The sequence below is a fragment of the Miniopterus schreibersii genome (assembly GCF_964146895.1).
Source record: "Miniopterus schreibersii genome assembly, chromosome: 1".
Taxonomy (NCBI): Eukaryota; Metazoa; Chordata; class Mammalia; order Chiroptera; family Miniopteridae; genus Miniopterus; species Miniopterus schreibersii.
This window is the reverse complement of record NC_138101.1, coordinates 75,544,444-75,559,464: the sequence shown is the minus strand read 5'-3', so window position 1 is coordinate 75,559,464 and position 15,021 is coordinate 75,544,444. Positions and strand designations below refer to the sequence as shown.

General features: G+C 44.3%; 1 protein-coding gene across 1 annotated transcript in view; it reads left to right on the top strand.

Annotated features, from left to right (window-relative positions):
* ITIH5 (inter-alpha-trypsin inhibitor heavy chain 5) overlaps positions 1–15,021 on the top strand; it is a 69,722-nt gene that overhangs the window by 47,900 nt on the left and 6,801 nt on the right. The window contains exons 8-10 of the mRNA XM_081121164.1: positions 9,472–9,640; positions 11,373–11,682; positions 13,823–14,379. Coding sequence (XP_080977290.1) covers positions 9,472–9,640; positions 11,373–11,682; positions 13,823–14,379 — 1,036 coding nt within the window. The remainder of the gene's footprint in view (positions 1–9,471; positions 9,641–11,372; positions 11,683–13,822; positions 14,380–15,021) is intronic.

Sequence of the window (15,021 nt, the reverse complement as noted above, 5' to 3'; positions counted from 1 at the left end):
TTTAACAAGCGTTCTCTTTTAAAACCAATCCTGAAGTAATATTGGTATTTAAATCTGAACCTTTACTAAAAAGGCGCTTTTCTTTCGACTTGAAGAAGCAATCATTTTATATTTTTACACAGATTGTGTAGCATGTGTAAATAGGTAATCCAGATCAGAATTGCAATATAATCTAGCACAGTACTGTATTAAAAGAACATTAGAAATTAGAATTCAAACAGTAAGGGAAATCATAATAGCTTTAAAATAATATATTTTTGATTACAAGAGCCCTATGATTTTGTTTAATTTAGGAAATATGATCTTTATAATTTGTGAACATTAAAATGTAGACTAAAGAAATGGTGTTTTCTAACTTTAGCTCTAGGTGAAATTTCAATTTAATATTTAGCATTTACTAAACTGTTTTAAAATATTGGAAGATCTATGGCCGGTGTGGCTCAGTTGGTTGGGTGTCATCCATGCACAAAGAGGTCATTGGTTCAATTCCCAGTCAGGGCAAATACCTGGGTTGTGGTTTCAATCCCCAGGTGGGACACGTAGGGAAGGCAACCAATTGATGTTTTCTCTCACACTGATGTTTTTCTCTCTCTCCCTCTTCCTTCCTTTCTCTCTCTAAAAAATCAATAAAAACATACATATTTTTTTAATAAAACAAAAGTAAAATATTGGAAGACATGATGACTTCTATCCCAAATTTTCCATGTATATAAAGAAAGCTTATTAATTTCTGCTCTTTCTTCAAAAAGAACATTTGACCAGTAGAAAAACAGTTTCTGTTTCTTTCAACAAGATTCTTCAAACTTGAGTGAGACACCTCTTTTGGATGCTTTGTTTCTTATAGTTTAAAATTTTAATTTTTAACATAAATTCTATAGTGTGGTTCATTTTGGGAGATATTTACAGCAGGGTGGCAATGAGAGGGAACTGGGCGTTGTGTAATCGTCGAGTCCCTTTACGAGTGTGTACAAGAGCATATGAGCACTTTCTAGTCAGTGGAGTAACATTATTTTTTAAGGGTTTGGTTTCTTTTCTGAAGCCAATTTGTTGCTAGATTTTTTAAAAAGTGTAACAGTGATATAGACATAGATGTATTGGAGAATTGCCTTTTTCACTCATTTTATCACCTCACTCTTAAAGTTGGATTTAAAAAAAAATCTGATTACTTGGTGGATCAGTCATGATAAGATTTCAGAAAGCTTTCTTTCAAATTATGGAAAAACTTGCAGCACATAAATGTAAGGTTCTGCTACAGTTTACAGAATAATTTTTTGTGATCCTGAAATATCATGATCTTGGAGTACTCCAAGCATGGTACCCATGGACCCCAGGGTGACTTGGGACAGCATCGTGCGTGGATGCCTGTGGAATGTGTGGAGAGATGCTGGGATGGTGGACACATCCATTCTCCTCATTGTGGACTTAGGTAGTTTAAGGTTGCAGTGAGGATCTGATGTTGCAGACTTTGATGGAGTCACGGGCTGTTTTTGTTTTTGTCTGTCACTTCAAAGAGAATGACTACAGTGCCACTCTACCACCCAGGACAGGACATGCTGGGCTCGGAGGGCTTCCCCTACTGGCATCAGGAAGGACTACAGGCTAACAGGAGGGCAATACAGATATACCCCCCCTGCCCCCCACCGTGTCTACTATCTCTACCCACCTAGGAGAGGGAGAAAGCAGCTACCCACCTAGGAGAGGGAGAAAGCAGCTCAAGTTATTGTTGGGCATGTTCCATTTCCCAATGTCATCTCAGAAACTTAGGGCTGTTTTCATGGTCCATACCTGTGGATTACGATTATCTTTCATGGCTCAGGTCAGATGTTTAGAAAGTCTTAGATTTCATTGTTGGATCATTTTCAGCTTTTCATCATAGATGATTTTTCTTTTGGGTTCATTTAAAAGGACCATGTGGACCAATGAAAGAAGAACGTGGACTCCATGGTAAACACTGTAGAATGAGGCAAGTGGTAGGACTGCTTAGGAGAACAGCACAGCCATTCTGCTGAAACGGGACGGCTAGTATCTGATACCCTTGAACTTGAGTTTCTTCTGTGATGTCATAGGCTTCCCTTGTATTATGCCCAACAACTCAGGGTTTGTGGTACAAAAGTCTTTTGTGTCAGTTCCTTTCGAGTGTGATGTGATGCAGATGCAGAAATATTTGAGAAAAGCTGCATCAAATGGGTACCCTGACGGCAGTGGTAGCAAGGAGTGGGCAGGCAGCTGGGTTTTTCATGGCTCCATTCGCTGTTCACTCTGAGGGTCTCGTTATGTGACACTTCTGTGCTTGGGAAATGTTTCATAGCCATTCCCGACATGGCAGTTAGCACAGTGGAGCACTTACCCCCTTGAGGGCTGCAGCTGCTTGGGCTCAGTTTTGAGGGAGAAAGCAGCTCAAGTTATTGTTGGGCATGTTCCATTTCCCAATGTCATCTCAGAGACTTAGGGCTGTAGCTGCTTGGGCTCAGTTTTGTAGGGAAGGGGAAGAGGAAGGTGGGGGAAGATTCCATCCCCTGTCCCAGGGCAGCTTAATGCAGGGTCCCAAAGTGCCCAGGACAGAGCTGCCTCCTAGACACTCCCTTCCTTGGCAGTAGCACTATGAGGGACAGTGTGAGGACGGAAAAGAAAGGGGGCTGCATCTCCAGGGCCCAGCTCTGCTCCTTCCTACAGACGCATCAGAGGAGACTGCATCATTTTCTTTCCTGAAGATCCACTAGAACAAGGGGGACCATTGCCAACCCTGTTGAATGAAGGATTTGTTTTTGTTTATTTATATCCTGCCTTGTTCCTGCAAACATTTAAATAGACAGAGATTAAAAGGCTTTATTAATAATAAACCTAAGGCAGAACTGGAATGAACTTCCAAGACATTGTTTACAAAGGGAATACTTTTCCTCCTTTTAACCCAAGGAAAGTACATGTAAGAAGAGGAATTCATCACTGTAAAACAGTTTCAAGGAGAGAAGTATCCCTATTCTTTGTGATCGTAAACAGCCAGGATTCAAAGGAGTCTTGTCTAATGCCTGCATTCAGGCCACGGTACGACTTCACTCCTACATAGTGAAAGAAATAGGTCCTCTTGGTTGTTTAGTTGCATTGCGGTACCTTTTTATCTTCCTCAGTCCAAATATAGTCTGGAGGTTGTAAAGGTCCCGTCCTCTGGCATACATGGACCAGTGCTCGCAGAGTGCCCTGTGGGAGGGGCAGGCAGTGTGTGGATACCTGCTGCCTGTGGGTGGGTGCTTTCGGGACTGGCACATGCCCAGAGGAGACCCGCTGGGCCCCTTGCTGGCTGATGTTTTTAATACTTCTGTTTTCTTCCTCAGCTGGGCCCTTATGTACATATTCTTCTTCTTTCCCTAGGCATAAGGTTTGCTTTTCCTGCCTCTTTCCTGTCACCCTCTCTCCTCAAGATTTAGGTTTACCACCTAGCAGTTGGTTGCAGTGACCTAAACCTGTCTCCCACATCAGCCATGTGCTTGTCCCCACATAAAGATGAGTGAAGATGCTAACCTCCTGCAACATGTTCTTATGGTCCCAAAGAGTGAATGTAACCTTATAAGGTCAGACATTTAGCCCTCCTTGCTAATCAGACCCTAATCCCGGTTATATTAATCTCATTGAACTCTATACAGTATGGGTAATCATAAATTTTATATGCCTATTTTCAAAGATCTCCAAGGAATACATTTCCACAGACTCCTGTGGTCACCTATTAGCAAGTAAATTTCAGGTTATCATTACTCCAAGTTTTGGGTCTGCTTTGTCTCCAGCGGGCCAGCTTCTTCCCAGGTGCAAGGCCACTAGGTGGAGCTTTGGGGACAGGGGAATGAGTCCAAGGGACATGGTGTGCTGGGGTATCCAGTGTCTTTCCTTCAGGTCAGGTTGGTTGGAGAGGGAGTTCTGGTGTAGGTGTGACCAGCTCAGTTCGTGGCCTTCACTTGCAGAGTCTGCAGCTACCACCTGGGTAGGAAAGGACCTTAAGGGGATGTAGTCCAACCCTTCATGGGATGCCCCTTTGCCTTCAGTGTAGTTCAGTCCTCAGACCAGCTAGGATTATACATTCTCTACCTCTCTGGTTTCCTCCGGTCTTTCTGGAATGTCCTTACCCTGTTCTCTGGACTGTACTCTTGGGAAATGTTTGGCTCGGTTTCTGTTGTCTTCAGCATATAAACACACCATGCAGAAGTATCAGCGTAAGCCCACTCACATTTATTCTCCTGTCTGGACACTCACCTTCTGCTTGCCCTTTAAGCCTGCTACAGAATGCAGAGTTCCTCAGGCCACCGGCTCACCTAAGGAGAGGTAAAGGGTTAATGGATGGTGGTGGCTGCAAGCAGCAGTGGCAGCCTCTGCCTAGGCCCCTTGGGATGAGGGGTAGAAGGCCATCCAAAAGGTCCTAATGCAACTGGAAAAGAAGCAACTGTGAGCCCGCTGGCCTGCCTCCCCTTGGTTCATGTGAGGTTAAGTTGCAGCTGTGGCCTTACAAGGTCATAAGGAACCTGTAGCTGCTGAGCTAAGGGGAGGACTGTGGAGAGGCTTGAACAGCTATTCTGAAAGCAGATATCCACCACAGTGGGGGGGTGGGGATATCAGCAAATGAGCCAAGCGGCCCCTCTTGAGGTCTTTAGCACACTATTTAAGGATCCCTAAGGATGCCAGCAGCTAAACAAATAACAATCTTCTGACGAGCTTCCCCTTGTCCAAGCCTGCTCCTTGGGTGCTGGGCCAGCTCTGAGCTCCAGCAGGGAGCAGTGGGAAGATTTCCAAGTGCCTAGAGCTGGGCTCCCAGTGGTGTTGTCTCAGGGAGGGCCACTGCTTGCTGCTGCCTTGTCACAGTTGTGGGCCTTCAGACTTCCCAGAGGTCTAGACCCTTTGGCTGGGAATGACGCCGAACCCGTCTGATGCTCACACCGGGGTTGTGTTGCTTCTAAACTGAAGGAAGGAGGGAGGGGAGACAGAGTGTTGCCAGCTCCCTGGCTAATGCCATCCGCGCCAATGCTTAGGGCACTCCACCCACATCTGTTTATTGTAATTATCAGATTTATTTATTTTTACTGGAACGCTATGCAGCAGTTGGCCCCACGATTCCCGCACCTCATCCCTCTCAGTGTTATCTGTCGCTGGTTCTCGAGGACAGGGCTGTGTCCCTCTGACTTCCTTTGTGCTCACCCAGTAGAATCCCGCCTCTCTCATTTTCTTATTCACCAGATATCTACTGAAAGCCTCTGGTGTGTAAAATACCATGTTGGGAGGGGTGGGGAAGGGCAAGGGGACGGCTGTTTTGAGCAGTTCCCTGTCTAGTGACAGACAGACAATTATTCACCATTCACTTACCCAGGAAGCACGCGTCAGGAATCCGTCACGTGTCCAGGCACCACCGAGTATTAAAATACAGTGACAGAATGGCAAGGCCCTGTACTCAGAAGCATAGGATCGAGTTGGGTGGATAAGTAAATGCACAAATATGTAATTACAATCTCCTTGTAAGTGTTGTAGAGGAAAAGAATAGGGCACCACGCTGGAGAGAATAGCGGGATGGGGCTGAGGGGGCAAGAAGGGCTGTCCCGGGAAACCACGTGCACGCCCAGAGCTAAATGCCGAGGAGGGTTGAAGTGTAACCCTGACAGCGATGTGAGGGTAGGCCGCGTCCCTTCCAAAGCTCTTTGTCACACCAATTCCAGGTAGGGAGTTTATTCTAAGAAAAAAGCAATGGGCACAAAGATGTGTGAATATTGAGTTTCATGGAAGTATTGCTTAAATATTCAAAAATATTTAATTATGGCCCGGCTTGGCGTGGCTCAGCGGTTGAGCGTTGGCCTAGGATCCAGGAGATTGAGGTTTGATTCCTGGTCAGGGCACATGCTCCTGTTGCTGGCTCGATCCCCAGTGGGAGGTGTGCAGGAGGTGGCCGATCGATGACTCTCTCATCATTGATGTTTCTATCTCTCTCTCTCCCTCTCCCTTCTTCTCTCTGAAATCAATAAAAATATATTTTAAAAAATATTTAATCATGGTGTATGCACCACATGGTGTATGGTAGAATATAGTGCCACCATTAAAATGATATGCAGATATTTACCTATGGGCACGGAAACTGTATATGATGTAGTAAATAAAAATGTTATAGAATGATGTATGAGCCCATTTTACTTAAGTTACACACACATACACACACACAGGAAAGTTTCTGAAGGGGTGTGGGTGCAACAGCATTTTGATAGTGGCTCTCTAGGTGAGGGGGATTTTGTTAGTCTTATATGTTTTTCTTCTGATCTTTCTTTTTTTTAATCCTGAGACTATTTTTTCCATTGCTTTTCAGAGAGTGGGAGAGAGAGAGAAACATCAATGTGAGAGAGTCCCATGGATTGGTTGCTTCCTGCATGCTCCCTGACCAAGATAGGGGATCAAGCCTTCGACTGAGCTATATGCCCTTGGCCGGAATTGAACCTGGGACCCTTCAGTCCACAGGCTGATGCTCTAACCACTGACCCAAACCAGCTAGGGCCTTTTTCTTTCTTTTTTCTTTTTTCACGAATCCTTTTTTTTTTTTTTTTGTATTAAGAAAAAATGCAAACCAAGAAAAAGAATCTATTGTCAATCTAGGGCAGAAGTGGTTGGAGCCCAGATTACGGTCACAGGGATGTTTAGGAAGAGAAGGGTTTACAGAAAGACATGGAATTGCCAGCACTGGGTGACCTGAGGATGTGAAGCTTAGGGACAAGAGCAGGAGGAAGCTGCAACATGGTGTCTGATTTCTGACCTGGCCCCTGGGTGGTGGGCAGGGAGCAGCAGAGGAGAAAAGGTTTGGGTAGAAAGGCAAGCTTCCAGTCTTCAGCATGTTGAATCTGAGTGCATGGGACATGCAGGACAAATGATTGGCTGATTGGTCTGGATCTCGGGAGAGTGGTGAACTCTGGAGATACGCGTGGAAGTCGGTCATCCAATAATTGGCCAAGGGGAAGTATGTAGTGTAAGGGGGCTAAGCACGTCGGCATCCCAGGCTGGTCTGAGAAGGAGGCAGTGGCGACAGCAAGGAGGACTGTTCAGAGAGGGGGCATCCAGGATGGTGCCAGGGAAGCCAGAGGAGCAGAGCTTCACATACTTTAAACGGCTTCCAAATGGGGCTGACAAATCTGGGCCCGGATTCTGCTTATTTTCACAAGATCTTTAGACACATTTCCTGAAGGTGGGAGTCAGGGTTGGGAGAGGACAGGAAATTCGGCTGCCAGCGAGTCTGTCCTCTGAACAACCTGGTGTGATGGGTTAGAGGGAGGAAGGGCCCAGCACCAGGGGAGAGAACTGGGACTAGAGGGAGATTCCTAGACTCTGAATGAAAATAAGCCTGCCATTGCCATTCTTTCTCATGGAAGAACTGGGGGCAGTTAGGAGGGTGGGACAACCCTCTGTAGGACGAGAAGATGAATTTAATAAAATACGTTCATTGTTCTCTCCCCGGGTGGATGCTTTCTGCAAGGATGTTATAGGAAATGAATCCATTAATTGCTGCCAGAAACCAAGTGAAAGAAACAAAGAAATAAACAGAGCCCGTCAACATGCAGGGACTTGGAAGGAATCCCAAAATGAGCGGCACATTATAAGAGTTATAACTCCGAATACACTCAGCGCCAGCCGTCTTGGGGCTGAGATTCCACTGCTGCTGGTGTAAGCGTTGGCCCTGGAGTCTGACTTCCTGGGTTTTCATCCAGGCTCCCATGGGGCATGATGCTTAACCCTTTCAGTCCTCAGTCGCTTCACCTCTAAAATGGGAATGTTAATAGTCACCTTACTTTGGGTGCTTTGTGAGGATTAAATGGGTCCATCCCCTCAACATATGAAAAGCTCTGGCACTTGGCATAATACCTGAGAGTAGGAGGCTCCCAGGAAATGTTAGCTGCCAATGTCATCATCATATCATTACACTCCACTGCTTCCTCAACCTGGGAGTGAAGGCATGAGGGAAACTGAGGCACAACTTCATTCATTCAGTCAGGATCCACAAGAAGAATGTTAAGTGAACATGTTTGCTCAGGCTAGAAATTCTATAAGTTTAATAAAAGAATGCAATATACAGATTTAAAAATATATACATCCATATTAGCTTTCTAGAGTGGATATTGAGGTTCCTGTGAAATTCAAGAGTTGGGCGATGGGATGTTAGGGCAAGCAGTTGGATGCAAGATTGAAGAGTGAGACTAAGGCGTGGAAGAGGGAACATTCGGAGGGAAAAGGCATCGTGGCTATTTCACATAGAGAGGTAGAAGGTGCAGCGTGAGGGGGCAGCACCATCTGAAGCTGGTTATAAAGCAAAGGCTAAGCATCGTAGAATCTGGGAAGAGACCTACAGAGTATTTTCAGGGTGACCATAGCACACTCATTCTACAATCACTGCTTCAGGCTTTACTGATTCTCTTTGATTCCGCTATTTCCCACCCTCTCGCAAGTAAGAACAAACACGTAATAACCTACTGTGTGCCTGGCCCTGTTAGGAAGACTTTCTGTGGAGTAACTGATTTAATCCTCATGACACCCTGGTGAGGCACTGTTATTGTCCTACTTTTACAGAAGGGATAACTCGGGCACAGTGCACAGAAAAGACAGTAATAGAAGCTACTGCCCAGGGCCCCAGGGCCACACAGACAGTAAGTGGTGAATCCAGGGTCAAACCCAGACCGCCTGCTCTGAAGTCTGCTCTTACTCACTGTAAAAGGTGCCAAATGTCATCGTGAAGGCAGTTATGTAATGAGTGTTCCTGGCTTCGTATGTTGAGTCTCTTTAAATGACTAACAACAATGCTGTTTAGAGAAGACACTGCTTTCTTTCAATATACAGTTGGTTATTTTAGAAACTCTTGTCCAGGCTCCTAGGATTTTCCTGTTTTCAGTTTCATATGGTCTTTCTCTTCTTTCCACAAGTCATGTCTTTTTTCCACACCTTTTATCCACTCGGCCCCTCCAGACTCGCCTGTGTCAGCGCTTTGCTTTGCTCGAACCGTCTCACTTATCTTCTCTGCTTTTCAGAATGCCCGCCCTAGCTTTCAAGTTGTCCAGTTCCTTTCAGCCTCATACTCAAACGCTTGCTTCTCTGTGAAGTCTTCTGAGGTCACTCCAGCCCAGTTTTTTCTACTTTTTAAAATTCCTGTGCTATTTATTATTTGTACTTTTAATCTTCTAATTCATGAAATGTCCATTCATTCACTCATTCATTCATTCCCTAAACCTCTCTAGTAACTCCTGCATGTAGGGAGTCTACAAAGATGAGTGGAACCTGCCTATAAAGAGCTTACAATATAGCAAGGGAAAGAGATACAAAGCAAATAATCATTATTTGCACATTTATCCAAATGCCCTTTACATAGTAGGCCCTTAATTTTAACGCTGACATTATTTCTGGTGTGCAGTTCTTAAACCAGGAGACACGTGGACTAATGCAGTTGATGTGACTGATTTTGGTTTTGTGTTTGCCTAGACCAAGGATGCCCTCTTCAGGATCCTCCATGACCTCCGACCCCAGGATCACTTCAATATCATTGGATTTTCCAACCGGATCAAAGTGTGGAAGGACCATTTGGTGTCAGTTACTCCCAACAATATCAGAGACGGCAAAGTCTACATTCACCACATGTCGCCCACCGGAGGTAAATATGAGTCCTTCTTTTCACGTTAGCCTTAACGTGATAATAAGTGAGTAGCTAAATTTTCTGCCAAGAGACAGGATTTGAATGCCAAAGCTATCACAGGAAAGGAGATAACAGCTGAGCGCTTTCCCAGAAGCTTATGTTTCTCTGAACACCGACTCTGTAAATTCTCCTCTTCCAGGCCCCGCCCGAGCTAAGATGGTCAAGTAAGTTATGGGGGGAAATACCTGATAGGGTTTGGAGCCTCTCCTGGTTTATCTCGCGGATCCCGAGCAACGAAGCCGTTTTTGTAAATTGTTTTAGGGTGTGGAATTAGAGCCAAATAGATGAGGAAGTGTTTTGTGTGCTTGGATCTCAGCATCTTAGGAAGCAGCAGGTGGAACAGCCCAGCTGCACCCTTAGTCCCTTTAGCGGGGCTGAAACATGAGCAGAGCAGGGATCCCAGGGGCCTGGGAGACACCGTGGCTGGAAAGTGTGATGGGCTCTGAGTCTCCGCACACTTGGCTTGGGCATGGTGCCCAGGAAAGTGTGCAAAGGAAAGGTCATAAAGAATTCTAAGAAAACTAGACTATCAGAACAGTACACTAATGTTACCCAGCGCTCCTAGATGTAAGTTCCTTCAACTAGGGGCCTGGGTCTTACTCTTGCTGTCAGTGGACACATGACAGACAGGTGCTCGATATTGGAGGGTTTCTTGGAATTGATCCCGACCTCTCCTCCTTTTCTTAAAGGCCATTTGGAGACACCTTCTCTTGCTGTTGTCTCTGTTCTTCTCTTTGGTGCTCATCTGGAAACATAAAGTTCAGTCTTCTTCTATCTGAGATTTTTCATCTTTCTTATATTCATCATTTCCTATCCAAGAGAAAGCTCTGATTTCCCACATGAATTTCGTTTGGAACTTTATCTTGCTTGCAGTGAACTTTGACTTACAATGGGGTTACCTACCACTCTCCACAACAGTGAGATTTAGGAACTGTTTTACTAGTTGATGGGAGAAATGATATATTAGAGTTAATGTAATATTATATCATTGATCTACAGCAGGAAGTCGAGAAGGCTGTACAGTCCTCAAGGGGAGAAACTCTTCTTCGTATTTGTATATCCCCTAGCTCCTAGCATGGCCCCTGAACTACAGTGTATGCTCAACAAATATTTGCTGTTGAATTTATTTTAATGACATTGCTTACAATTAGAATGTTATATGGAGGTGGGGATAAAGCTTTAGCAAAAAATTGATGTGTATTATGTCCTTTTGAAATCCAAACCTTAGAAACCTTATAGTTCCCTTTATTTTTTCTCAGCACTTCATTTCCCCAACTTCTGTAGGTGGACAGAAAATTAATCTGCTCCTCTCAAAGATGTGTAACATCAGGGTTAGGAGCATAGATTCTGAGCTAGATTGTCTGTATTTGAATCCAGCTCCATCATCCACAAGTTATTTAATATCTCTAGGCCTCAGTTTCCTCATCTGTAAAATGGGGATAATAATGGAGTTGTTATTAGGATAAAATGAGTTAAAATATTTAAAGTAATTAGCAAACACTTGCCAAATTTCTAGACAGGCCATGTAACATAGAATCACCCCATATGCCTGGGGGACTTCTTTCCCCTGCTCCCCACATGTTGCTCCTGCTAATTCTTGAATGGCTGCAAGTGAAGCACAGCCATGAATGTGAAGCCAGGTTAAAGAGATGAGCACAAGCTTGAGCTGTCCTATTTTGGTGTCTAACAGGCACAGACATCAACGGGGCCCTGCAGAGGGGCATCAAGCTACTCAACAACTACGTGGCCCACAACGACATTGAAGACCGCAGCGTGTCCCTCATCATCTTCCTGACGGATGGGAAACCCACGGTCGGGGAGACCAACACCCTCAAGATTCTCAACAACACTAAGGAGGCCGCCCGTGGCCAAATCTGCATCTTCACCATCGGCATCGGGAATGACGTGGACTTCAAGCTGCTGGAGAAACTGTCACTGGAGAACTGTGGTCTCACACGGCGTGTTCATGAGGAGGAAGACGCGGGCTCACAGCTCATTGGGTTCGTTTGTCTGTCTTCTTGGGACAATAATGAGAGGCTCTCAGAAGGGGTTTGAGGGTTGGGTTTTATGAGAGACTCAGAAATGAGGACGGTTTGTTGAGCCTTAGGCTTGAGTCTACTGGAAATGACTCTAACTCATTACACTGGGAGGCGTCATGATGGGGTTTGAAACCCCATTATGGCTGCAAATTCTGGTCCTGCTTTGTGACTTTAGGCAAGATTTTAAGTTCCCTCATTACAGAACGAGTATTATGGTCAGTTGACAAATTTAATGAGAAAACCTGTGTTAAGTATTGGCAGAATGGCTGTCACGTGTTAAGTGTTCAACTAACGCTTCTGGTTATAATTGTCTTGACATTTCAAAGCACTTTCTGGTATATTTATTCTAATTACACCCTGTGTAGTAGCTAGAAGTACTGTTATCTCCATGTTGAGTAGTAATTAAAATGATCATATTTTTATTTGGAAGCAAAATGACCAATTGACACTAGCCACTGACTATATATATATATATATTTGAGGTGGAGAAGAAACTAGAACTGAGGTCTTCTAATTCAGTTCAGTGCCTTCCCTTCAATATCATGTTGCCAAACATGGGGTATAATTTTGCTGTTGATTCAATGATGTGCTGACTCCCAGCTCAGCATTATTGCTTTAATCTACTATGTGGCATATATAGTAGATACTGAAAAGGAAAAGTGAGCCTTAGGTTACATTTATAGGTGTTTAATAGCCATAATCAAAGAACATTCATTAATGGTAAATCTAATTGGAGGTCTCTAAGATGCACAATAAAGATAGGAGCTAGCCACCATTGTCTCCCCAGCACTTTTGTCAAAGATTTAAATAAAAACACAAATTAGCTTCCACATTTACCAAATCATTCAAAACTACATTCAAAGAGGGAGAATCTAATGCATTAGTTTAATAATGTGTTCATAAGCAAAAGCAAGTACATTGAAACAAATCAACTGCACTGTTATACTACTAAAAACATTGTCACTACCCAACATTTATTGATAACTTATAATGTAACATACATTTCTACATACATTACCTCATGTAATCCTCACAGAAATCCTAAGAGTGGATATATCAGGGTAAAGGGTAGGCTGGCATGCAGATGACTCTCTCCTATAACAGTCTGGACAAGCTCAATTCTGCTCCATGAGGTCATTCAGAGACTCAGGTTCCTTCCATTTCACTACTTTACACCACTTTACTCCAGTTTGTAGCTGGATGGGTATCACCAAGTTAAAACTAAATTATTATGAAAGAAGGGTAGACTGGGCCTGGGGAGACAGTAGTCTACCAAAGTAGTTAACTGTTAATGCCTAAATTTTATAGAGAAAGAAACTAAAGTTCAGAGAGGTTAAGTGTTCCAAGACATATAACAAGGAAGTGGCTGAGATGGAAGTCTAACTCCACAGCCTATGCTCTCTAGGTCTTTGGAAAAGGGTTTTAATTGTTTATGAAGAAAGTAGGAACCATGTAACATAACTAGGAGAAAAGCTAATGTAAGCAAATGCTGCATTATGCAAAAGCATAGTGGCAAAGTCAAGGCCATACTTCTCAAGTATAATGTGCTAGTTAAAGCACATCTGCAACATAAGTTTGGTTCTAAGAAAAATATTCTTTGAGGCCCTTTGAGAAACTTAGATGTGTACAGAGGAAAGTTACCCAGAGTGCTTAGGGAACCTTGAAATTGTATCACTTGAAGAATAGTTAATGAAACTGGGGATTGATTAGACTGCATAAAGAGATGACTCCTAGGAGCAATGTTTGTCAAGCCCCTAAACGGCTGTCATGCTGAAGATAGATTAGGCTAATTCATATTGTCTGCTTCAGAAGCCAAAGTGAGACCCGTGGGTGGAAATTGCAGGGAGAAGATTGTGATCTACTACAAGGAGGTTCCTCCTCTTCCTCAGAGCAGTTGAAAGAGAGGAGGAAGCCTTATGAGGCAGTGAGTTCAAGGTACCGTTGCATAATCTCCTATCAGAAATGTTCTGCTGGTAGAATGTTGGACTTGATTGCTTTTAAGATCAGGTCCACCCCTCCGACAGGTCACAATTTCCTTTAGGACCTGTCCTGTCTGTAGTCAGGGCTGGGTCCTGACTCTGTCTCTCTCCTTCTACTCCAGGTTCTATGATGAGATCAGGACTCCTCTGCTCTCTGACATCCGCATTGATTACCCGCCCAGTGTTGTGGAGCAGGCTACCAGAACCCTCTTCCCCAACTACTTCAACGGCTCAGAGATCATCATTGCTGGGAAGCTGGTGGACAAGAAGATAGATCGATTGCACGTGGAAGTCAGGGCCAGCAACAGTAAGAAATTTGTCGTATTGAAGACAGATGTGCCTGTGGAGCCCCAGAAGGCGGGAAATGATGTTACAGGAAGCACCAGGCCCAAGGGTGATGGTGAGGAAGACCCCAACCACCTTGAGCGTCTCTGGAGCTACCTGACCGTGAAGGAGCTGCTGAATTCCTGGCTGCAGAGTGATGACGAGCTGGAGAAGGAGCGACTGAGGCAGGAGGCCCAGGCTCTGGCCGTGAACACCCGCTTCCTCACCCCGTTCACCTCCATGAAGCTGAAGAAATCCTCACTGCAGACAAAGAAGCTAGAGGACAGCCATGGCATGTCTGCTGCAGTGGGGCCTGGGACAGTGATGCAGAGCCTGCAAGGCTCTGACCTGCAAGGTAACCAAACTCCAGGGACGGCCAAATGTAGGAGCCTAACATGTCCTTCCTGCCTCCTTCTCAGGCCAAGGTCACCTCTGCAGTAGTCTGTTGTATTCTGTGGAATTATAATTTTTATAAGCAATAACCCTTCCTGCAGGTCCTAGTTTTCAGGGAGTGTGTTCAATTGTTGTGTTTGTTCTGTTATAAACTGTGGATCTTGTAGAGAAATTAGAGAAGGTGTCAGTTGTTTAGAAAGGTTGCCTGGTGAAGTCAGTCCGTCAATCAGTCATCAATATTGAGTGCCTAACATTCTCCAGGCATCATTGGAGGCACCAAGCTGAACAAAAAAATAGACAAATGTTCATTTTTTAAGTGCCTTTCCACATTTTTAAGTACTTCAGAGTTATGTCATTTTTTAAAAATTATTTTTATTGTTATTAGAGAGAGAGAAAGGGAGAGGGGGAGAGAGAGATTGATTGGTTGCACCCATACACACCCCAACCAGGGATTGAACCCACAACCTGAGTATGTGCCCTGACTGGGAATCGAACCGGCAACCTTTTGGTGCATAGGATGACTCTCAGCCAACTGAGCCACACCAGCCAAGGCAGAGTTTTGTCATTTTATGTGTATGATGGATTTTATTTTCCTGAGAACATA